The sequence below is a fragment of the Zonotrichia leucophrys genome, chromosome 4, assembly GCF_028769735.1.
Source record: "Zonotrichia leucophrys gambelii isolate GWCS_2022_RI chromosome 4, RI_Zleu_2.0, whole genome shotgun sequence".
Classification (NCBI taxonomy): domain Eukaryota; kingdom Metazoa; phylum Chordata; class Aves; order Passeriformes; family Passerellidae; genus Zonotrichia; species Zonotrichia leucophrys.
This window is the reverse complement of record NC_088173.1, coordinates 66534298-66558618: the sequence shown is the minus strand read 5'-3', so window position 1 is coordinate 66558618 and position 24321 is coordinate 66534298. Positions and strand designations below refer to the sequence as shown.

Genomic DNA, 24321 nt, shown 5'->3' with positions numbered 1-24321 from the left:
TTCAAGTGACAGGAAATTTTAGGAACACTTACTATTATCCTGGACCTTGGCACTTCCAGTCCAAAAGCTTTCACTTTCACTTCTGTCACAAAGAATCTCATTTGAATTTCTTCTGATGAAAAACTCCATGTCTGCAAGTTCCTCAATCTTGTTTCCTTTGTGGCTGCTGTGGCTGTTGCAGCTGCTTTGTGATTTAAGCCCACACTCACTGAAGGACAGAAGATGAGCATCTGAGGTTGAGGGTCTGCAATCCAAAGTTCTCTGCAGTTCAACTGTGCCACTGCCTCTGGGTATTGCTATGGAAGGGCTGGGATGCTGCAATTGTTTTATGGAAATGCATTCCTTGGGAAAGTTTGTTGTGGCCTTCATGAAAGGTTCATTAGCATTCTTCAGGTTGGTTCCCTTTTCATTAGCTGAATCAGTTAAAGATGAAGGTCTTGAGGTTTTCAAAGAGGTATATTTACCATTTTGCTCACTGGGGTTTTGTGTTTGTTCTTTAGACATAAAGCTCACTTTAGGAAAGGCTGTCAGCTCTTCTGTCAATGGTTTCACTCCAGTACTGAGACAGGAAGGATGAGTTTCTGGCAGGCTTCGTCTGCATGTGCTGAAACACAACATGCAATCATTAGGAAAAAACCACAAATGTGTCAAATAAATCAGAGCATCAGCTGCTCAATCTAGCCACACTCAAAGCTTGAAAGAAGAAATTTAGTTATTTAATGATGGGCTTTGAGTTCTGATGGGTGAGTATTTTAAATGGGTTTGTGTTTTTCAGGTGTTTTATCTGGGTTTGATTTTTTTGTTAAGTTAGAACAATAAAACTCTACACCCATGTAGGCAAATACACAAATGTAGGTATTTGCTGCTACTCCACTTCCTTCTCTCACAAATAAATAGTTGCTTTCTCATTTCCTCCAGGCAACTGCTGAATAACCAAATGCATTTCATTTGCATGTCTGTGGCAGGATTCTCAAGGAACTTCTGACTGGCACCACCAGTCACTATGCTGGAGACTGTAAAACCTCTCTCAGAAAAAACCTTTTAAAAATCATATTTTCCACATTCAGCATGTGAGACAAAACTAACAGAAAAACCCCTATTAGCACTTCAAATTTGGGTTTTCCTGTCACACTATTTCTACCATCACATCCATTTTGTGACAGAACTGGGGGTAACAAAAGTCCAAAGGCACTGGTGTGTTATACAGAAATATAACTGGGGACCTGGAGCTGGTCTGCAAGGAAGCAGACACTGCCTGAACAGGTTTGGTTTTCCTGGGGACAGGGAGGGAATGCATTTGACAAAGCAGGCACCACACCTGGGTATCCTTTTACACATGGGGACAATGAAACAGTGACAACAGCCCGGGACACTGAAGGGCCACTTCCTTAAAGTTAAGTAAGCCCATGCCATTAGGAAGTAAATTACATATCCAGGCAGGCAAATCAACACTCTCCTATGCTGGTTTTACAGAAGAGTAGCTACTACAGCTCTGGAAAATAACCTCAGTTGGTTGTGCTAAGAATCAGAATTCCTTTTGGAGGTAAAATATCTGTATAAGCATAAACCTGCTTCCTTACCCCTGAGGAGTCTCTGCACCAAGGTTGGGTGGTGAGCTGGCTGCCAGGGGCAGGCCTGGGTGCCTTTGGTCTTTATTTGCAGGAGTACAGCCCAGCAGGGCTTCTCCCAGCACAGTTGGCACTGACTGCACGTGGCCCTGACTGGGAGACACCTGCAAGGGAGATTGCAACAGTTAGGAAAACTCAGGATAACAAATTATGGCTTTGTAGGGTTCAGCCTGAAAGGAAAAACAGAATAATACTCTTCTTACCATGTTTAATAAAGTCAATTAAAGAGTTCATTCAGTTCATGAGGTGGAAAGACTTTAAAATGTCCTTTAAAACATTATAAGTTCCATGAAAGACTGTTCATGTTAATTCATTTCCCCCAATTAACAACTAACTTTTTTGGGGAAGTCTATTAAAAAGTGGAAAAAAAGACAGAAAGCTCTGCTCTTTCTAACTGCCAGTGCAACAATGTTTCTAAAGTAATTGCAGTAATTGGCAGTCAGAAATAGATTTCTAATCTCAGCTGAAAATCCCAGTGAAAATCAGAACTGTGAAGACTGACAGCATTACCAAAGATCTAGATGTGAACTTTCTTGTAGCAAGAAAATCTTTGCAGCAGAATTTTAGGAAGTGTTAAGTACAGAAATCCTACATTGATTAAATCACCATCCTAAGAAATCTATAATTCATTTAGAAATACAACAGGCCTATCAAATTACCAGGTGTCTTTAGGACAGTGGCTTTTCTGTGGGGCTCCTTCCCCAGCTGGGAAGTTACACCACAGCTCCAAAATATTTCCTTTCTGCTTTGGTATTACACAGCTGTCAGGCACCAAGTCAAGCTCTCAGAAAAATGCTGCAGATAATTAACTCCACACAAGAAATCAGTACTATCATACATTTATTAACACAAAATATGGCTTCAGCTAATCACTCCCACATAGTGCCATCCACCAAAATCAGAGTAACAAATAGCTCCTGGTTTCCTCACTAGAAGCACACTCACTGGAACCACTTTGAAATAATGGTTGCAAGGCATTTCCTAAACAGTGTAAAAGTGAAAAATGATCCAGTCCTCTGAAGGAAGGTAGACTGGAAAATGAGAAGTAAATAACTTCACTACTTTAAGGAACAACTATGGTAAAGCAAGTTATGAATTCAGATCATGGTAATTCTTCAGCAGGGGCACTTGGAATGTAAAACACAGCCCAGCTTTGTGTGTGTCAAGTACAAATTATACAGAAAACTGAAGAAAGGCAAACTGAGCACCAAAAGCTGCTCAAGGTAGCCAAGCACAAGCTGTGGAAAGCCAGGACTGCAATCCCTGGCTACTCCATGGTGCCCTGCTGCAGTAAAGACTCCTGCTCCTCCTCAGCAGCAAACACAGGACAGGGCTCTGCTCACTGAGCTCCTGTGCTGGCTCTGTGTGAGGCTGCCAAACACCTGCACAGCTCCCTCTGCTCAGGACTGACTGCACAACCCTCTCCTCCCATTCCAGAGCTTCCCCAAGTCTGCTACTCCTGCCTAAAATGCAGGGTTTGGTCTGAAATACTGGGGTAAAATTACAGGGGGCAAGTTTTCTACAGCCAAGCCATGATTTTTCATTTTTGCATTTCTACACTGAAGTTACCAGATTGTCTTTTGACCTTTGAGAGTTGATTTATCTCTCAGTGATACCTGGCAGGTCACTCACAAAAGAAATAAAAGTAGACATGAGAATAGCAGAAAAGTCACATCTCCTTTCTGTACTGGAACAACCTTCAGCTGCTGCTGGAATCCTCAAAGCATCCAAGGGCAGCTGAAGGTTTTGGGTTCAAGTACCAAATAGTTAAAGAAAGAACATGAAAAGCAAAGGTTATAAACCTCAGAACTCCTTTGTGTTTTCTCCTACTGCAAGAATACATGGCCAGGCAGACCAACTCTTAAGCAAAAGGAAGGGGCAAAAAGTACAGTTAAAAAAACCCCAAACAAACAAAAATTGAACCAACAAAAACCCCAACAAACCACCAACATTCAAGGCTTAGTAGCTTTTGCTCCAATGATCACAAGGCAAGATGTTCAATTCATGCCCAGACAAGTTTGAAAGAACTCAACACACCCTCCAAGGGATTATATTCATCATTCTACTTTCCAAACTAATCCTTATTTAAGATGTTTTGAGAAGTGACATAATGATTATGTAACAGCCATATATAACAGAGCAAGACATTACCTCAGGAGAAGATTTTGTGTGTTTAGCATCAACACTTCCACTGCTGTCAGATGACTTCCTTTTCACACCCCCAAAGCTTTTTGATTTATCTGGAAGAGAAGGTGATCAAGATTAGTCGATCACAAATAACCTGCTTAGTGCTTGAAGGACAAAAAGCAATAGGTCTTACCACATTTTCCATTGTTGTCATATATGATTTCAACATGAATTAATTCTGGATCAAGAGTTTTTAAAGCTGGAATCTTGAGAAAGACAGGAAACACAAAAGCAGCCATTTAGAGAGGTGAAACTCTATTTTAATATATTTATCTTAGATGTGGTGGTATAGACTAAGCTTAGACACAACTTCTAGGTTCTTGGAATACCAAGCTGAATTTAACAACACACTGTGTGACACTATCTCTGCATAAACACACAAACTGATGCTTGAGAACACAAACTTGTGCTGTCTGCACAGCACAGAGAACAAAGAAACCAAGATCCTGTTTGCTTCAGTCTTAGAATAAAAATTCCAGGTCTCCCTCATTTTTCATTGAAGGACATTTGTTATTTAATAACCTACCAGCAGCATAAAGAAACACTTTGGGTTATATTATTCTGCCCAACACTGACATTCATGTTTAAAGATTACAGTAAAGACAGAAAAAAATTATTCTGGTGGAGACATAAATAAAATTTGCACTTATTCCCCATATCCATTTGTAAACCTGCAGCTGGTTCCTACCTCCTGACAGTTGACTTCCAGAGTTCTTGTAGCTGGATTTCCATTGACAACAACTGCTGTGAACCACTGAGTAGAAGGGTCCAGGCTATAAATCCTAATTTTTGAACCAATGATATTTTTTCCACCTACAAAATTGGAGAAAAAAAGAAAAAGAGTTTAAAGATAAAGGAGGTATGAAGATGACCACAGTTATCAAAATGAATTCTTCCTGTTCTTACATTATGGGAAATGAAAACTGTAAGATGCAATATCTACCTTTTCAAAAAGGTCACTCCCTGCATGTGCAAGCACATAAGTACAAATATGCTGGTGTGAACCCAGTAATTAAGAATTTAAAGCTGGCAAACAAAACAATTTTAGATTTAGCTAAAAAAGGAAGCCTCTATACAGCACCCTGGAAGTTTTCATAAACAAGCAACAAACTGGCAAAAAAAATCAAGTTGCTTGAAACAATAAGCAACTCAAAATTTTTGAGAATTGCTACAAGTTTAATCTATTTCACAAGTAGCAGGCCATCTATATGTGCCTAAATTACATATTCACTCTTTGAAAAGAAATACTTGAAACTTTAACATCTACAATCCTTCACATTTTGCATTCACTGCTGTGAGAGTAAAATCAGTAATTTTAAAAAGCTTTTATCCCCTAGAACAGATTACCAATTAATTACACCAACACTGCAAGGATTTCCCTTTGGACTTAGGCATTTATTGCCATTTTCTGCTCCACAGAATGCTTGTACCTTGGACCAAGCGTGTCTCATCAAGGTGCTTCTTAACCAGAGCCTGAATTTCTTCATTTACATTTTGATCATCTTTAAGAGAAAGCCTGGAACCATCCACATCCTATTTCAGGAAAAAAAGAACAGAAGTTTGCATTCAGGATAATGCTTTTAACAAAATCCCACAATATTTAAAAACCAGATGGCAGAAATCCACACAAATCCAATTCTCATTCATCTGTTCCCCAGCAGTTTTAGGTTGTTGGACTGGAGACAGGTAATTTTTTATCACTAATTCACCACAAGAATCTGCAACAGAGTCTGAAATGAGCTCTCCAGGTTTACTTCAATATTGTTCTGAAAACAACCCAGTTTTGTAATACTACATTGCTAATGAGCAGTAAGTTTAATTGAACTGTCCATTCTTAACTTTGGATTTTAAGTTCCCAGAAGCAGCAGCATATTTGTCCTCAGCAGATGGAAATGAAAATATTTTATGTTTCTATTTATGATAATGCCAGGATCCAGTCAGTGTCAAGACAGCATTATAAAATGTTTATATGAATGAAAACAGAGTCAGCTACATCTAAATTATTCATCATTCTTCAGCATAATGTACGTGTATTATTTTTTCCTCTCAAATTCTTGAATGAGAATTGATTCTGAAATGGAAAGGTCACAGCAAGTTTCCACCCAAGGCTCAAAGAGTGCAAATAAGAAAGGGATTTGGGATTGGGTTTTATCTTTTTATCCCAAGCACTGCTCTGATATTTGTAAGAGGCAGGAGACTGAAGAACTAGAAGTCAATAAACTGTTATTCAAGATGCCAGGAAAGCAATCTTTCCCACTGCAGTGCTGAGATAAGGCTTCTGCATAAAGAGATCTCAAGCCTGCTGCTGAGCCAACACCAGCAACTCAACTACCTACAACTCAAATTTGGCTTTCAGTGACTCTCCTGTCATCTGCTCTAAAGGATTTGTACATTTGCTGACTGTTAAAAGGTCTGAGTAGAACAATGATGGCACTACTTGCAGTCTCAACACAGAACAACCATTACTACTTTTATTTCAGATTGTTTACAGAGTCTAATTTCCTAAAAAGGCTAAATCCTTTATCTTTAGCAGATACTATTCTTCCAAACACCTGCCCAGGGACAATAGTTTCAACCCACCTGTACCTAATTTTCACTAACAAACTTTCCTCTGATGCTCAGTAATTCAATCACCTCATTTCCATTCTGCCCAATTCCTCATTTGTTTAGGATTAGCAGTGATGTGCTTCTGTTAAATAGCAAGATTTATGCCAGACATTCCTGAAAATCCTTGCACAAAGTTCATGTGTAAAAGAAGAAAGGGAAACTATTCCAGGTTATCCCCAAAATCCACACAAAACTGCTGTCAGCTGAGCTGAGTAAGTGTCCTAGCACAGCCCCTCATCCAGCTCTCCTCAGTGACCCTGTCCTGAATTCTCTCCTGAGGGTTTTCAATCAGATATGTTAAATTCAGAACTGATATTTATGAGTTACAGAAATAAACACTACCACAAGTTTTTACCCATCTGAACTCTGCATTGATTACATCACCCTGATGCATCCTAAATATCAAGATAAGAGATTCATCTTTCATCTTTCCAAAGCCAGTTAAGGTTACCTGGATGGGTGTCAAGAGGTCTTTAGAGAGGAAAACACATTTCTCTTCACCCAGGTAGCGCACTGAAACCAGGGATCCCATTCCAGCTTTGTCCACTAAGGACTTGTAGGTCTAAAAAAAATGATAAATATGTTCTCAGAAACAGAGCATCTCATCATTGATCATTTGCATTTAAAAATTACTTTAATTTTGCTTCTATTTCTCTGTTAAGTTACTACATCTACATGCAACTCTTGAAAACAAAGCATGTTTCCAATAGAACTTCTAATACACACCTAATGAAAGTTATGGACTTCATTTGAAATTAATTTCATATATCAGCATGAATTAGGAATTCAGTACAGGTGGCTATCATTAGCAATTAATCATTCATGTCCACATGAAAAATTTATTAATGTAATAATTCTAATTGCACATATATTACTAATAAACCTCTTTATGGCAGACTGGGGAAATAGATAGCAAATCAATCAATGTCTGCAGCATAGTTTACATGGAAGTTCTCAAAACTTGTGCAACCCTGATAACACACTGAAACCTTTATTTATGCACACGTGATGCTTTGGACAGCCTCACAGCTGTTGTAACACTGCAGTTCAGATAAACCAAAGCTTTAAGAACAGACAAGAAACAAAAATTTCCTTTAAAAGCTTCTGAACACTTCCTAAAGTGCTCAAAATTAAATTTAGTCCAGTGGCAGTACCAGATCTGAGAGGACAGGCACCAGGAGCCTGGAACAAGAGAAGTGGCAAGAGTAACTCCTCCCTACCTGAAAGGTGTAACTGTGCCTCATTTTATAAAGGAAATCATTCTGACAGGAGAAGGACTTTTTTTGATCAGTCCTCCAAAAACCCAACCAGATATTTGTTGTCTTCACCTCAGTAAGGACAGCTCTGGCAGAGGGACAGGATCCCCACATGAGGGACAAGAGTAACTGGGCATCACCAGAGCTGCCCCATTTGTCACAAACACACCCTCCCATATCCTTCAAACAGTTCAAGTTTCAAATAAATTCATCCACACACCTCTTTTGTGACCTCTGCTTTCCTATCCTGTGTGATGATAAAGGCAGAAAAAGTCTTTTTTTTGCCAAGGCAAGATCCAGGACTGGCCTACATTTGATCCTTTGCTAAATGAGCTTTGGAACATGCACCCTGCATGAACTGATGCATCAAACACTTCAGGAGGAAAACCAGGTAGAACTACTCAGATACTTGGAAATGGACAACAGCTAAGTTTAAACATGAAGGTTTTCAGAACAAGCTGTCAGCAAAATCTACCAGAGGAACTGCTGATATTAATGCACAGCCCAGGAAATAAAATTAAGGATTTATATCTCCATTTCCTCTCCCGTTCTATTGAGTCCTACTTGTAACAAGTATTGCTTAGATTGGCTTTGTTCAAGAAAGAAAATCCAGCTAAAATGCAGCAATAGGAATTACAATGCACACTTCATACCTAGCAAAGTTAATAGTATTAAAACACAGAATACATGTTCAGCAAGTTTACATGTTTGCATTTGCACTTATCTCACTACTTTCTTGAGCAGCAATATCCAAAGTAGTCAAGCACAGCTACCCTGGCTGAATACATTGGGAAATGTTCCCTGTTCACCTCCCCTGGCTAATTTGCCTATTCAGCCATGCATGGCAGGTACAGAAAGCTCAGTTCCCTCCTTGGACAGTGTACACAGCTTTTTGTATGCAGAAAATCTAAATCTCACAAATCACTTGTACCAGGTAGGCATCACAATAAAGTGATCTGAATTATTTTTGTCTCAGGATCAAGAATCACCATAGCATTAGCTTGAGGCAGAGTCAAAAACTTAAAATAAAAACACAGGCTATCCTTAGAAACCTATCATTTACACTTTTTCTCTCTATTTTTAAGAGGAATTTTGTGGAAGATGAAACAAAAACACAAGACTAGAGGAAGAATTAATTAACAATGTACAGAACAAGAGGACACAGTCTCAAGCTGTGCCAAGGGAAATACAGGCTAGAATTAAGGAGGAAGTTTTTCACAGAAAAAGTGGTCAAATGCTGGAATCATCTACCCAGGGAGGTGGTGGAGTCACCATCCCTCGAAGAGTTTAAAAAAAGACTGGATGTGGCCCTTGGTGCCATGATCTAGTTGAGGTGTTAGAACATGGGTTGGACTCGATGATCTTAAAGGTCTCTTCCAACCTAGAAATTGTGATTCTGTGATCCTGTGAACAGGGTTTTGAGAGAGAAGCAGTCATAAAAACACATCCTTGTGTCCACCAACTTCAAATGCTGCTGAGCTGTCAGCCTGAGCTGCACAGAGAGATTTTCTGCCTCCCCAGGACAGCCAGGAGTGAGGCTGCACTGGGGGAATTCTCCCTGGTGACAAAGCTGTCCCAGAGGTGGAAGTGCAGAGCCCAAGTGACCCAAGCCAAGGTGTACTTGCCATTGCAGGCCACTGCACAGGAGGCATGGATTGGGTTTTTCTTTCAGCCAGCACCAGCTTTTGCTCCACCAGGAATGCTATCATCATCCTGCTGTAGACTTCTATCCATCTTCGCTTCTCCCATGATTCATCATCAAATTCTACACAAATCTACAGAAAGGAAGCAAAGGCAGTGAGTGAGTGAGTGACTACCTATAAAGTTCAGACATATTCAACATGGAAAAGATAAACCCATCAATTTACTCAAAAATAAAATAAAAACATTAAATGTACTTCTAATTCCAGCATGATTATTGCCTGTCACATATTCAAGCAATCACTAAAGCATCCAAGGTTGACCCGGTATTTTATAAGTGACAGTCAATGTTAATTGGTTTATCATCATTACTGTCACATAAAATAATAATATTTACATTTAACTTTACAACTTCCCATCTCAAAAAGTGTAATGCTGCTTAAAGATAATTAATTATGTTAACACTGTCACTGGTGTTTACAAGCAGGGAAAAATACATATTCCCCCCCAGAAAAATCCAGTAAAGCTAAAGGACTGCCTACAGTAGTGGCACATGGATTTTCCACAAACTCTAGAGCACTGGAACAAACAAGTTGGGTTTTTTTCAGAATTATTTAAAAAAATCTCAATCCCAAAGAGTAACTTCAGCCAATTTATTGAAAGCACAAATGACAGGAGGACAGGCAGTAAAGGTGATCAAATTATGTAATGTGAAGGTCACTTCTTGACTGCTCTAAACTGCTATTTATCCTTGTGAATTACAGAAAAAAATGCAGATTTTTCAAGAAGAAAGCAATTTCGTGGCAAAAATATGATGGTTTGACCAATGTGTTTGGGACAGCATTACCCTAATTTCAAAGGCAACATGGGAGCTCAGCAAGTTATTGGGAAAGACCACAAATACAACTTGGCCTGAATACAGGAACTGGAACATCTTGGTAGAGGACTCTACCCTTGGAAAAAAAAGCATTTTTCTCTTCCCAAAGAATACAGCAATCCAGCTTAACTGCATTTAACAAACAGCACGAAAAACTCAATTGAGTGAACCTGAGAAACATTTCCTGGAGTTTTATCATCCCTCTCATGGGAAAGGCAAGTGAAAACATGCACACAAACATCATTACCACAGCCAGGAGTCATCGAACTAATGGGTGCAGAAATGAACTTGGTAATTTTGAGGTGCACAGAAACTATGAAAGAGATAAGCAAATAACAACCAGAACCAGAATGGCTTGTTCAGGCTACTGCATCACTGCACACACAAGAAAACACGGTTGAGAAAAGCCTTTTAACAGTTTTGAGATTCCATCTATACAAAACAAAAACTGAAATAAATAATTCTACTCTTTTACAGGAGAAATACTTAATCCACCCTCTCAGTCCTTCATTTTTTCGGGTTTATGATGCTTGTACAGAACTAAGAGAGGAAAGGAGATGGGATTCGGTACTAAGCTCTCCACACCTCCATTGCCCATTCTGCAACCTCTTTACATTTCAGCTGGAGAACACATCAAGTCAATCGCTTCTGGCAGAACCGTAAGCAGCTCCAAAGCTCCCAACAGAGACCCCACTGGCACCTGCTGCTTCTCCTTGGCGGACAAAGTCCCCAAGAGCTTCCTGCACCAGGAACCTGCTCCTCGCTCCCAGCACGGCACGGGCACAGCCCCGCGCCCAAACATGGACAAAGCTCCACCCCTGCCGCAGCCACAACAACAAACGGGTAACAAAGTTTACGCTTTCAAGAAAGAGTTGGAAACATCCCAAGCTTCGTTTTGTTTGACAAGTCAGTCAGGTAATCAGAGGTCTCAGCACCAAAAAAGAGTTAAGGAGACGGCAGAAATGGGAAGATGGTGCTGTTCTGGCTGTCACGGGACAGCCATGGAAGCCTCCTGTGGGAGCAAGCACAAGATGCCGCTGCTACAATGGAGTTCTGTCCTTGGGGAGCAGCGCTCAGTTCATACTCCAGTAAGTGTCCAGACATGGCTGAACACTTCCAATGTCTACAGCTGCCAAATAAAGCCCCTTAATAACTTCACAGCCAACCCGTAAACTGAGCTTGACTCCCACACAGAATGCACAGCTAACCAATTACACCACGCCTGCAGTAACCATGCTACAAAAACCATGCTTGGTAATCATTAATAAGACGAGGCCACCATGCAAGAAGAGTCTGAAAGACCTCCAGCACCAGGCAGGAGTTTGGTGTGACTTTAAAAGCCAAGTAGTCGCTCCAAAGAGCAGGAAAGGAAAGTCACCAATCCCAACAGCATTGGAGGGTTTCGGTTTCAACTCTGGGGGCAAAAACCTGTTCACAGCTGGCAAAACCTTAATTTACCTTTAGGAAATAAACCATATGCACAGAGGCTGCGGTAAAAACCGGCTTTTCAAAATGCCGGTGGAAGAAAACACATTTATAATTAGTTAGAGATAATTTGCGGCATTAGTACGAGCACATCGGGGACCTGGGCAGGGGCGCACGTTCCCAAACGTGTCGGCCAAGCCTCCGTGTGCTCTGGCCCCGAGAGCAGCGTGTGCACACACGTGTGTACACACAGCCACACCAACTTCCCCGGCCACGCTCCGCATTCAGCGGGTCTCCCGCAAAGTTCCCGGTTACCTTCAGGTCCTGTTTGGATATGTCCGTGTGTGACACGGCCCGGATCCTGCCCGCCTTCCAGGGCCATTCCGAGATGAGGCTGGCGTCCCACGTCCTGTCCTCCTCTTCCGACAGGCAGAGGAACCTCTTCCCTACGAGCAGCGACCAGCTCCCCTCGAGCCTCAGCACCATTTTAACTCATCGGGAGGCCTTCAGCGAGGAAAGCGACGGAAGGAGGAGAGGAACACACAGGGCAGGGCGGTGAGCGCTTCCTCCTTCCTCTCCCGGCCGCCCCCCCCGCTTCTCCAAGCGGCTCCAGCCGGACCCTCGGACACCCACAGGTCGCCCCCCCCGCCACGGTCCTGTTAATCACTGCTCGGCGGGGGTGGGGGGAAGGAAACACCAGAAGGTCTTTCCAGAATGGCTGCAGCGCAGCTCCCGGCCATTCCCACCCCCGCCGCCTCTTTGTTTCCTCCTCCGAGGAGTCAGAGCGCCGGGCGGCAGCCGAAGGGAGGGAGCAGGCGACCAGGCCAAGCTCCTTCCGCCTCAACAACACCCCGGCCTGCCCACCCGGGCAGACCTCCAGCCCTGCCCCTGCCCTCACCTGCTCCCCCCCGGCCCCGCTGCCGGCGCACCCCGCAGTCACACCGGGCACGGGTCCCGCTCCCCTCCACCCCCCCGCGCCGACCGCCGCCGCGGCCAAGCGACACTGTCGGAGCCGCGCCGCGCACACGCCCCCTCACCCGTGCGCGCGCCCCCGTCCCGCGCCCCTATTGGCTGCGCCTCTCTAGCGGGGCGGGGCCGGCAGCGAGCCTCCCGTCGCGATTGGCCCGGAGGGGCGGGGCCCGCGGGCCTGGTCACACCCCCGAAACCGTTGCTCAGCAGATGGCGGATAAAAAAATAAAAATGATGTATCCTTCCGCTTGAGCTTGGAGGGAAGGAGTCCCTCGGGGCCAGCCCGCGGAGCGCCCACAGCCGAGCCCCAAGGGAGGCACGAACGCGCTCGGAAGGGCCGGGGCGCCTCTCTAGGGCCGCGGTCCCGCCTCGGGAGCGCCCAGCCTCCAGTTACTGGAACTGCCTTTAGAGACGGCGGAGGGATCGAAGGGAGGCCAGAGGGCGTGATACGGCCCCTTATACGTGCGGCTCGCGGCGTACTCAGATATAGCACAGGGGGCGGTGGCACCTGCGGGGCGTCTCTGCGCATGCGCGCGGGGCGGGGCCAGCACCTGCGGGTACTCCACGGGCCGCCATCTTGTCATGCTGAGGGAAATGGGGGCACGTGGGCCCTGTGGGCCGGGAGATGAGGAACAAAGTGAAATATCACAAAATAACAATGTGCCCGAGGTTCCTGGGGAGGACAGGAGGCTGTGGAGGCGCTCCAGTTGTCGTTGATGGAGGTTGTGTAGTTGCATCTTAAAGCAAATGGCTTCCACCAGCTCACACCTTTAACATGGCACCTGTGTGTTCTTACAAATAGCAAGGCAAGGTTACAGAATCTGCCTCACTGCCCTCACAGGGAAGAATGTAATCCTTCTATCCAATCTAAACCTACTGCCTTTAAATTGAAAGCCATTCCCAATGAGACCTAAGGAGTTAAACAGAGAATATGACACAATCTGGGTGGTGGTGTTCAGCAGTGACCCAAAAAGACACATGTACTCCTCTACTGTAAGACTTTCCCACCAGAGCATGTAGGAGGAAAAGACCAAAAGTGCAGAAAGTACCCAAGGCAAAGAAGCTGTTGAGTCATCCAGTTTACTGAGATCTCACAGTGCTCAGCTTGTGCTTTCTCCAGGGTTCTTTCCACCACCAGAGATGTGTTAGCTTCAAAAACCCCCATCAGAGAACGCTGCGATATTCCTGCCATGTTGTGGCCTCATCCTCCATTTTCTCCAAGAATCCATTTCCACACTTAATTTAAATGTATTTTTAAAGTCTTCCCCACTAATTTGCTTTCACTGATCATTTGTGTACTACATTTAAACAAACACATTAATGTATGAAATCAAAAGGCTCAAAAAATTCCTCTTGTGCCATGATGAGGAAATTGCTGTCTACTCCATGGAAATCAGACATTACAATTTCTTTTACAACTGTAAGGAATCTCCAAAGATTTCTATCAATGAGATAAGCTTAGTAATTGCTACAATTTTCAGCAGGGAGAAATAAAATAAAAAGTGAATAATAAAAAAATGATAGATCAGCAACTGTGTGCAGTCTGAAGAGCCACTCATTAGCTGGCACTGAAAGAAAAAACAAGTATGTTTGCTTCTCACATTTAAATGTTTACTATATAAGCCAGACCTGCAAGGTGGAATTTATGATATCACATAAAGCAAGCTAGATGTGAAACTACCAAATGATTTGTTTCATTGTAGACTTTAGGCTGGTGTAGCACTGGCTGTACAACTGACACATCACACCATGGAGGTGTTGCATAACCTCATTATTTAAAGCCCTTGGATTTTCTGCAGAGAGAACACTTTGCCTCAAAGAGTGGATGATTAATACATGCAGGAAGAGGGATGTCAGGCTATAATGAAGCAATATTAGTCAATGTAATAGATCAAGCTGTTGGTAGCACTCCAGTTGCCTAATAGTATTTTTTTTTCCCATTAGCATCAGAGTAAAGGAAGGCTTTAAGGAGAGATTTGAATGACAACAATGTGAGTTTAGTAAATGAGCAAAGAGTATGCAAAGAGGAGCATGGAGGTTGGTCAAAGATGTTTTAAATTTAGTGTTTTGGGTAGGTCCTGGCCTGGGAGGCTGAGAGTACAGAGTGACATAGTCCATGAATGCCCTTGAAAATGAACTTATATAGGAGAGGATGCTAAAAGATGATATGATCAAAAAGCAGCATTCTGAATGTGTAAAACAAAATAAAATGAATTGGCAGAGACCAGAAGAGAAGATGGGGAAGCAAACAGAGCACAAGTTGACAGAAGCCTGGACAAAACTCAGTCATGCATGGTACAAACAACCTTTCAAAGTCCTGAAAAAATAGAGGTATTCAAACCTTAATGGCTAAGTAGAAGCCACACAACTGAAGAGGCTTTGCTTTTGAAACAGAAAAAGTAATTAGCTACTTCCTTCCATTCCCTAGGATTCTTCATTTCTTGAAATTAAATAAGGACCAAATCTCTTTCTTAAATTATCTTGCTTCTTTAAAAGTTGTAAGTTTAAAGGTAACCAGTAAAGTCTTGGATCAAAAAGTGAAACACATAAAATTTAAAATTATTACTCTAAACATACTCTGAGTTTGCTGCATCATTTAGGAACTTGTTTTTCAGTGTGACCACCACACAATACAGGAAAAAAAGTGGTGTAATTGTAATTGTAGTGTTTGTAATTGCTTTTCTTAACTGGTTATTTTACCACCACTTGCAATAGTCTCCACAAAAACTAATGTCTGTTAGAAATATTATGTGTATATTTGCCCACCTTCAGTGTGTCAAGAGAAACATCAAAATGTTCATGAATAAGTTTCAGGCTAACCCTATGATAATGGCACAGGTGCAGTTGTCTCACTCTGCATTATTTACCTCTGGCAAACTCAATGTCTGTTGAAGTACCTGCAAAACAAAGCAGTGTAGTAAATAAACAGAACTGATTCAACCTCAAAAGAGCACATTTCAGCCTGTTCTTCTGCCTGCATGAAGTCTTGAGAATATTTTTTTCCAGCTGGCCCTACCTACTGGGTTGAACTGGTAATAGGTAAGCCTTTAGCTCCTATGTGAGAAAGAAATAATCTCTGCAAACAGGAGCTCTTTAAACAGTAACTTCAGAACACACTTCAATAAATTCTTCCTTTCAACCACCATTAAGTAACAGAAAATCTCTCTTGTGTGGGGTATCACTAGGAAAAAGAGCAGAAGAGGCTTTGAGGTTTGAATTTCATTATTTGAATTTAACAGTTCAGTCTAAATTGGAATTTAGCAATAAAACTCAATAGCCAATTTTATGCCTAAACAATTGCACATTCAGGCATTTACGCCTACCTCTCTGCATATAAAATCTGGATGTGCTATTCAAATATTTGTGCTTGAAAATTGGCCTCCCACTACCTACAAGTATTTGATGTCACAGACACTTTATAAGAAAGGGACATTTCAGTCAGAGAAGGGGCTGTAGATAACTGTCTAGATAACTCTCCTGGCACTGTGTTCTCCAAAGATGATTTCCATACAAGGGAGCAGATTGTTTTTCAGGGCTCTCCTGCATTTCCAGGTTAAACCTACCAGTGTGTTTGCAGCTACAACAAGCAATGATCAGTGCAGGACGTTATTAAAATCTGGTTTTTAAAATCTTTACTGTGGTGACATTTAGGGGGCTCCATTCTCAATCAAAAGTTCTCTGAGTAGAGGGCTGTACAAGCACAGAAGAGGAACATGGAGTTGTAGAAGCAAAGGGAGACGACCCATCCTTTGATCAGCATCGAACTCCAATTTATTGATCCAACATGCACATTTTATAACCGTGTTAATTAAGTTCATACATATTGCAAAGCCCGAGCTCATCATTGGCTACAGAACACACACCAACCCCTCCTTTTGTTTTCAATACCTGTGGTTTGTTATTGAGACCAAGACTTGTTTTTCTCATCCTGTTATGAATGGTTCTCAAGGCCTCCATGTTTGTCGCTCTGCTTTCCCATAACTATCCTAGGACAAGGTATTTACTTGTTGTTAAAAAACAAGCCTGAGAACTCTGCTGTTGTAATCTTCGCTGCAGCGTTGTTCTTGCCTCTCTGCTGGGGCTCTTCTCCATTCTCTGCAGCACAGTCCTTCCTGTCTTCTCAGGGGCTCCTCCTGGGCTCTTGACCCACCCCTATTTATTTCAGTTATCTTCACGAGCTACAGCTGCTGCCCAACTAAGGACCCTGCAGCTGCAGCTCGTTTGGAGCAACTCGGACCCACACAGACCTTACAATACAACATATATTCAGGCCCCCACACTCTGCTGTTTACAGAAACGTGCCTGAGAATTTTGTTGTTTACAGGATCAGGCTTGAGAATTTGCTGCTTAGAGCTGCCTTTTACTTTTCCATCAGCTGTATATTTTCATGGCCTTTTTTTTCCTTCAAGCCATGTCTGAGCAAAATTCTCCAACATGGAGTCCTTTATATTCCAGTGATTAATGATGGATGTGTGGGGATGTGTAAGTAAAGTTGGTCAGGCCATGAACCACCAGCTGTGCTGACAGCATGGTGCCAATAGCACCAGGCTGGGGGTTTGGTCCTTGTATGGGACATTCACTTAAGAGCTGCACTTGGTGATCCTTGTAGGTCCCTTCCAGCCCAGAATATTCTGTGGAGTATAACTGGAAGCAGAGCTTTGGGAGATAACCCATTAGCTCATTTCTCCAGTATGTCTTGAGATGGGGTGCTGAAGAATGAGCAAAAACTACCAGAAACTTTCTTATTCAGTAGCACCAAACTGATGCAGTTAAATAACTCCTTATGCAGCTGATGTGGATCAGTCTCTGCTCAGATCCAACCTGGCTCTGGCTCTACTTAGAGCAGGAAAAGAGAAAAGCTCCTTGCTCAGGTACAGCCTGGTTACCTCAGCACACCCCACCTGCATCAGCTTTGCAAGAGTGGCAGGACTGGTTCCAGAGCCTTTTTTCAGTCATTATCTCTTTACCATAACTTAAAATAATTCATGTCATACATCAGTTAATATTTTCTCACTGTCTGCAGCTGAAGGAAGCGCATGTTTTGATACAAAGTACATTTTAATTTTATGCAATTAAGTTGACTTGCTGATGGAAAAACTGTGAGAAATCTGACCTCTTCTTTTCCACTCCCATACCTGTTCTGCAGTGGGGACTGTCTTTTGCTGGTGATGAGTTAGTGGGACTTCAGGTTTTTATCCCAACTGTAGAAACAGGAAATCATGAGAGGACTCTTAGAATGATAAATCAGGATCAATTTTTAAATTTTAATTGACTATTAATTTAACATTTAATTATTTAATTCTGTGTTAAGTATTACCTGGGGATTGGAATTGGATTTTAAAATTTGCAGATTAATTCTAAAGTTAAATTAGTATTTATAGATAGAGTGATGCAATAACCTTTACAAAGTAACCATGAGCAAACATTATACATAAAGTGTGGTGAGTAATTCTGTGCTGGTTTTGTTTTTCTTTATATGCTTCAGAGGAAGATTGTTGTGGAAGAAAAATGCCCTTTCCCCTCAGGTAATAATACATTATCAGTTAATAATTCAAAGAGGTTGGGGTATCATTCTTTAATAAAAGAATGCAAATCAATATTATCTTGATGGATATATTTGAACCACGTTGTAGAAACCACCACCCCAGCAGGAATGTCTTGGTGGTGTGCAAAAGGAGACATTGAAAGGTGGGTGAAAAGATACCGTGAACTTTAAGCAACATTGTTTAATGATCTGAGGAGAGTTGTTCTTTGTTAATTAAGCTAGCCCCCAGAAGCCTCACACCAGAACTGCCAACAGAACATGTTACTCATATTTTGCTACTTAATTATGTCCAGGCTCTTCCATCACTGAAACAACATAACCTGGCTTTGGCAAAGTCAGACTTCACACCATTTGCTGCCGGTGCCAGAGAGATTCTTTCAGCTGTTTCGAGTCCCTCCTGCTCTTTATTTTAAACAGATCTGTTTTGTGGTAGAGTGTCCTCCCTTGGGAGCAAACTTACACCTCTCTCTTGTGGATCTGACAGATTCCTGCACTTGGGCTGCTGGGCATGTGCAGGTGTCAGGTCAGTGAGTCCTACACTGGGGATAGAAATTGTTCTAATTTAAACTCAAACTAAACTGCCCTCCTATGTACTTTTCTAAGAACATTTGGACTAAATTCACACTGCTGCTTTTGATTATTCAAATCCACATCTTGGAAGTTCTCTTTGAGCCTCTGTAATTTAATGCAGTTTTTGACAAAGTAGTGAACATTTGAGGAGTGGTAATCCTCGAGTTACGAGTTTGTGCAATTTGAACAAGAACTTTGACTGTTCTTGAATGTGTATTCACTTAAAAAGAGGCTCAGGAGGGAGGACACACTGGAGAGTGATCTCAGGGGTGGTTGTACGTGCATGGATCTCATTGATGGACTGCAAATCCTCCCACCCCTGCAGAGAGCACCAGCTCTCTTGGCTCCACTTCTCCTGTCCTGTCACTCACCAACTCGCCCTTGAACTGGAGCAATGAATGTATTGTGTGCTTTTCCTGCTACTGCAGTAACTGATTCCAGTGGGAAAATGCAAGGGTCAGCTGAGAAATAATTCCCTTTTTTTTTTTTTATTCTATATATTGTGCTGACATAATGTTAACAAAGCTAATGTATCACTGAAGCTAAAAATAATAATAAATTGAAATATTAAGAAATATTTAGATATTGGTGAATATAGAACTGGGAATATTTAGAAGTTAGATATTGCTAAATGTGACCTAGTTGTTACTGCACAGAACTGGGAGGCAGATCTGGAATCTAACACTATGTGTGTCATAAGGCAGATCATTTAATTCACTTCATTTCTCTGTAAATGGGGATAACAATAATCATTCTTATGAATTGCTTTGTGTTGTTCACCTGAAAGATGATGAGTCTTATAGCTGGTAATTAAACCTTCTTTTAATCTTCAAATTTACTTTCCCTGTTAAACTTTAATAAGTGTTTATGTTCCCTCAATGCCAGAGAGGAAAAAAGGCATGATTGTGAAGCAGCTGCTAAGAATTTCTCCCAGAAGATATTTAGTATTAAATTGGGATTGAGTCATCTGTTTTAGATAAAGGGGCAATGCAAGAAATAATATGTGAGAGTTGAACTTCTGAGTAAAATATATTCCAAGCAGAATCAGCTGACACCATCACACTGGCTCCCACCCCCAGTACCCTCTGTCCAGAAATTGGAAATAGGCGTCGTAATTTCTCTTTAGCTTAGAGCAAATGTAACAACATTGCTTAAAAACAGTTCCAGCTGTGGGTTCCAGATTGTTGCTGTTGTTCTCTCGGTGTCAGCTCTCCTGCCATGTGCAGAGGTCTCTGCAGCTCCAGCCCTGGAGAAGGAGGCCCTGGGCAGTTCTGGGAGCACTGGGATTGCCTGCAGTGCAGCTGGGCTTTGGTAATTATCTCACTCTCTGCATTTGTCACTGTAAACCACTTAGTGATTTTCTGCTCCTCTCTGTAAAGTTCTCTAAGTCAGCTCCATGTCAGTGAAACTTTGGAGTGTCTTTTCCCTGGTCTCTCTTCACAGCTGTCAGAGACTGATGGCTGCTCTCCAAAGCCTGGGCTTTGATGGTAGAGGTTTGTGTCTAAAATTAAAACTGTGGTTCCAAAGCAGATTCCTAACTCCAGTGAAACCAGGGGTTTCATCCACTGATTTAAGAGATCATATGTCAGCCCTGTCTTCTTGTAAGAGAAAGATTGCAATGTCCTGTCTCTTGTCTCTTCTGAAAAGCACAGGAAGGTAAATTTGAACTTTTCCTGCTTCCCAATATCTACTGCCCTAAATAGCACAATTGCAGGTTTTTTTTCAGAAATTGAAGTGACATTTTCCAGTTTCCTATGCAGAGGAACTTCTGCTGTGGCATAGATTTCTATTGCTGCTTTTTACTCTTATTTCCTATACACAGTTTATCACACAATACAATTTACAGCTGCAATTTTCTAATGAGAATATAAGAAACATATCCAAGTTACTCCAGGCTATCTCTGTTGTTTGACAAACTTGGACACATAAACAGTGAGGAGTAGCTTAAAACCTGTACAGGTTGGGGTAACTGGAGACAGATTTGTTTCAAAAGCAAGTAGGGAAATATTTGAGGTGATTTAAATAATTAACAAGGCTGAAAATGAGGTATTGGGAAAAAAATGGAGGAGATGATTGGAGGACTGAATTTTAGCAGGCATGGTTGTGTGTCGGGTGTTGGGTTCCCTGCCTCACTCCATGGCATGATCAGCACTGTGCCTCTGGTTCCAGCAGAGGTTGGCTGTATCTCACTTTGTGTAACATGTAGGTCACAGTCTGCCAGCACAGAAAATATGCATTTAATGAACTTCATCCACCAGCAGGCATCTCATTGTCTAAGCCTGCTCTGCAGAGAGCGAAGAGAAGCATCTCCAGAAGGAGATTAATACTAAAATAGATGTCTAGAATAAGTGGGGCAAATTATCCCTCAGAGATGTGTGATCTTCCTCATTTGCTGTAGAGGTCTCTAATTATTGGTTTATGTTCTACCCTTCCTGCTAGAGTAAATGCTGAACAAGATACAAACATGGGGTTGGGTGGTGTCTGTGCCTCTCTGGTTTACACACTGTTGCCCAAATTAAGCAGGCACTGAAGTTCTGGGGTTTTTTTCTTTGTCAGAAGCTGCTGCAATGAGTGCTGGTGTGGGGCACTAATGAGCTGATGAGGAGTGCAGTGTGTGCTCAGCTCTCACAGGGTTCCTGTGCTACAGGTGACCTTATGATCATTAGAAGAATAATGTCTATAGACAGGAATGACAGGAATTGGTTGTGGGTTTAAAGGGTCTTTTAAAGAGGGAGAAAAATGAAAGCTTTATTCTTCAAGTTCATTATTTTATCAGACTGTTTTAAAGACATACAATGTTTTTACACAAAGAATGCAAAATCACGACCACAAGTTATAAAAGATACATGTAAAAGTTTACAGATGGCTCAGAATGTTTACATTTACTATTCCATTACAGTGTGTTAGACATGCTCCAGTGCAAAGGAAAGTACTGTAGGCTTTTTTGCTCCCCAGATGTATTTGTGTAAGGTCTTTCAAAGTCAGCAAAGCATAAGTAGTGAAAATGAAGCTTTAACTGGCCATGGAAATGTTGCTTTATAGGCAGCCTGTTGGCATGGGAGAGCAGGATGTGCTGTGGTTGTTGGGGCTTCATGAGCAGGTTGTGCCAACCTGTGGCTCCAGGAATGCTGTGTTAAAATATCTGGGAATGGTGCAGCTGGTTCACTGTGTGAACCTGTGTTATTACTTAACCCCTTTGCACTTACATGGTCATCTCTGGGATTAACAAACATTTACCCACCTTTGAAAGGTGCCTTGTGTTCTTCAGAGAAGTGCTGAATAAATACAGGCTGGTGTTACCCTCAGCAGCAGGTAATCCTGTTAATCTAACATACACTCTCTGTCCATGGTGAATATGTTCCAGGCTACTTGATCATTGCAGTTAGATTAACAAAGGATATTACAGGGTTTAACTCATAAGTAGTGGCTGCAGCTGCCCACCATGTGTGTTCACTATAACCCAAAGGCAAGGTTTGAAATCCTCTTGCCTACAGCAAAGAGAAGGAATGCTCTTGACTTTTGCAGAACCAGTTTTCCACCCAAAAGAACAACATCTTGACCTGAGAGGTTGTAACACAACCTGTTGCTCTCATAGCTGCTGTGCTGCTGGCACCAGGGGAGACAGCCTCAGATCTCTGCCCACCCCACCAGTTTTACAAAGCTGTTGTACAGGTAAAACTCATTTTTCACTGCACTGCAACAGGTGTGTTACAGGTCACAATTTCTGCTACAGGTCACAGATTAATGTCTAGACTACTTTATAAAATATTGTTGGAGATGAGGTCCTCCCCAGTGTCATGCAGGCTCAAAGTTGGCCCTGCTTTCAGCTGAAATTTGGACACAATGGCCTCGGTGGGTTACTTGTAACTCAGTTGTTGTACAAAGCCAGGGGTAGCTAAGCAGCATGGAGCTTGGCATGAGTTGAAAATCTGTCACAGACATTTTTTCATAGAAATCCTTTCTTTGGGATTTGTGCATCTTCTGGCCCCAGAAAGAGAATGTAAACAATTGTTATCAGCTGCTGTGGAATGCAATAGGATGCACCTGGGATTGGTTCATGTGTACAATTAAGGGCCAATCACAGGACCAAGCTCGAGGCAGATTCCCTGGACACAGAACTTTGTTATTCATTCTTTTCTATTCTATTCTTAGCTTAGCAGCCTTTGCAACTTCTCTCCTTATTCTTTTTAGTATAGTTATAATGTATTATATATCTTATATCAATAAATCCAGCCTTCTGATCAAGAAACAAGATTCTCATCCTTCTCTCACCATGGAGACCTCCTCAGGTCGCTGTAATAAAAATCATCCCCAGGGCTCCTGAGGACATTCCTGTGTCTGTGTCACTACTGCAACCCCTTCAGCAGCAGCACCTGAGTGGTGTCAGGGCAGCTGTGGGAGCACTGTGGGATGTGCTGGCACACTTCCCTCGGGATGGAGACACACCTTCACTGCTGTTGGTCACTGCCTCTGGTTTGGCCATTTCATTTCAGTGGCACTTGGGGAATCTCTGGGCTCTTAGAGATCTGGAATGTATTTTCAACAGAGGATGGCTGGGCTGGGTGTCTGAGGGAGAGGAGAGCACAGAAATCACTGCATCTCCATGCATTGCAGTTATGAGCCTCTTACTGGAGTATGGAGGCAAGCATGTATTTGTAAATGCTTCATTTAGCACTTTGAGAGGTTGGGACTTGCAGTTTTCTGGCTGGAGACTGCTATGGAAAATGGGGCTTGAGGAGAAATGCTATTTTAAAATAATTATGAAGATGCTGATTTTTTTAAGCAGTTTTCTGTTATGTTTTTATCTCTTTGTTAGAGTACATTGTGATATTGAAGTGTAGACTGCTAGGAGTCTAAATTTCAATTTCAGGTGTAGCCTTTTCAAATTCTGTGCTAAGCAGATGTAGTGGATCACTATTTGTGGGGAAAAACTACTATTGCTTTCCTCAGACAGGCATGCATGGTTCAGAAATGTGTCAGAATCCTTTCAGTAGCCATAGGAAGTGTTGGGAGCTCTCTGTTTGCAATGCCCACAGCTCTCACTTTGACCTCTGTGAGCTGTAGCAGGTACCAAGCCAAGGAACCATTATCTGGTGGCATTAAAGTGAGATATTGTGAGGCTTTAGAGGGGAGTAAAGTTTATAGGGATGGGGGGCCTCTATAAATAGCCTGTAAAAGGTAACTTGAAAACTCTTATCACAATGGATGAAGTTTTTTCTTTGTCTACTTTTGTTTTGTTTTGTTTTTTAAGCCTCTAATTGTTTGGTTTGGATCCTGGGATTTTTTCTGTTTCCATTCTGGAACGTAGCCCTTTTTGTCCCAGGGATGACAATTAATTCTTCTTCCTACTGCCACATAATGAGAGAGAGAGAGAAGCAGGATGATGCTGCAAGTTTTTCATGTATCCTGACTGCAGAGAAAAAATTCAGTTATATAACTTGTCCATAAAAAGAGGCCTCTTGTCCCTGTCATCCCTTTTACTTTTTCCAGAATGGAATAAAACTGAAAGTAGCTTGGTGTGGTGGAATTTCATGTTCATGAATATACAGTGTGTGAGAGTCTTACAGTGTAAGAGTATTTCTCTTTGCATTTATAACTGAGGACAAAACAGTTAAA

At 42.0% G+C, this 24321-nt stretch overlaps 1 protein-coding gene across 2 annotated transcripts in view; it reads right to left on the bottom strand.

Moving 5' to 3' along the window:
• KDM3A (lysine demethylase 3A) overlaps positions 1 to 12675 on the bottom strand; it is a 31199-nt gene extending 18524 nt beyond the window's left edge. Inside the window, exons 1-10 of one of the 2 annotated variants that reach the window (XM_064711987.1) lie at positions 12659 to 12675; positions 11937 to 12125; positions 9304 to 9453; positions 6874 to 6984; positions 5246 to 5348; positions 4504 to 4628; positions 3949 to 4021; positions 3780 to 3868; positions 1581 to 1732; positions 33 to 604 (exon numbers count right to left, since the gene is read on the bottom strand). In XM_064711987.1, the coding sequence (XP_064568057.1) occupies positions 33 to 604; positions 1581 to 1732; positions 3780 to 3868; positions 3949 to 4021; positions 4504 to 4628; positions 5246 to 5348; positions 6874 to 6984; positions 9304 to 9453; positions 11937 to 12107 (1546 nt within the window). In that variant the 5' untranslated portion in view covers positions 12108 to 12125; positions 12659 to 12675. Of the gene's footprint in view, positions 1 to 32; positions 605 to 1580; positions 1733 to 3779; positions 3869 to 3948; positions 4022 to 4503; positions 4629 to 5245; positions 5349 to 6873; positions 6985 to 9303; positions 9454 to 11936; positions 12126 to 12519; positions 12605 to 12658 lie in introns of those variants that run through there. The other variant, XM_064711986.1, reaches the window with a different exon arrangement.
• Between the last annotated feature and the right edge of the window lie 11646 nt (positions 12676 to 24321).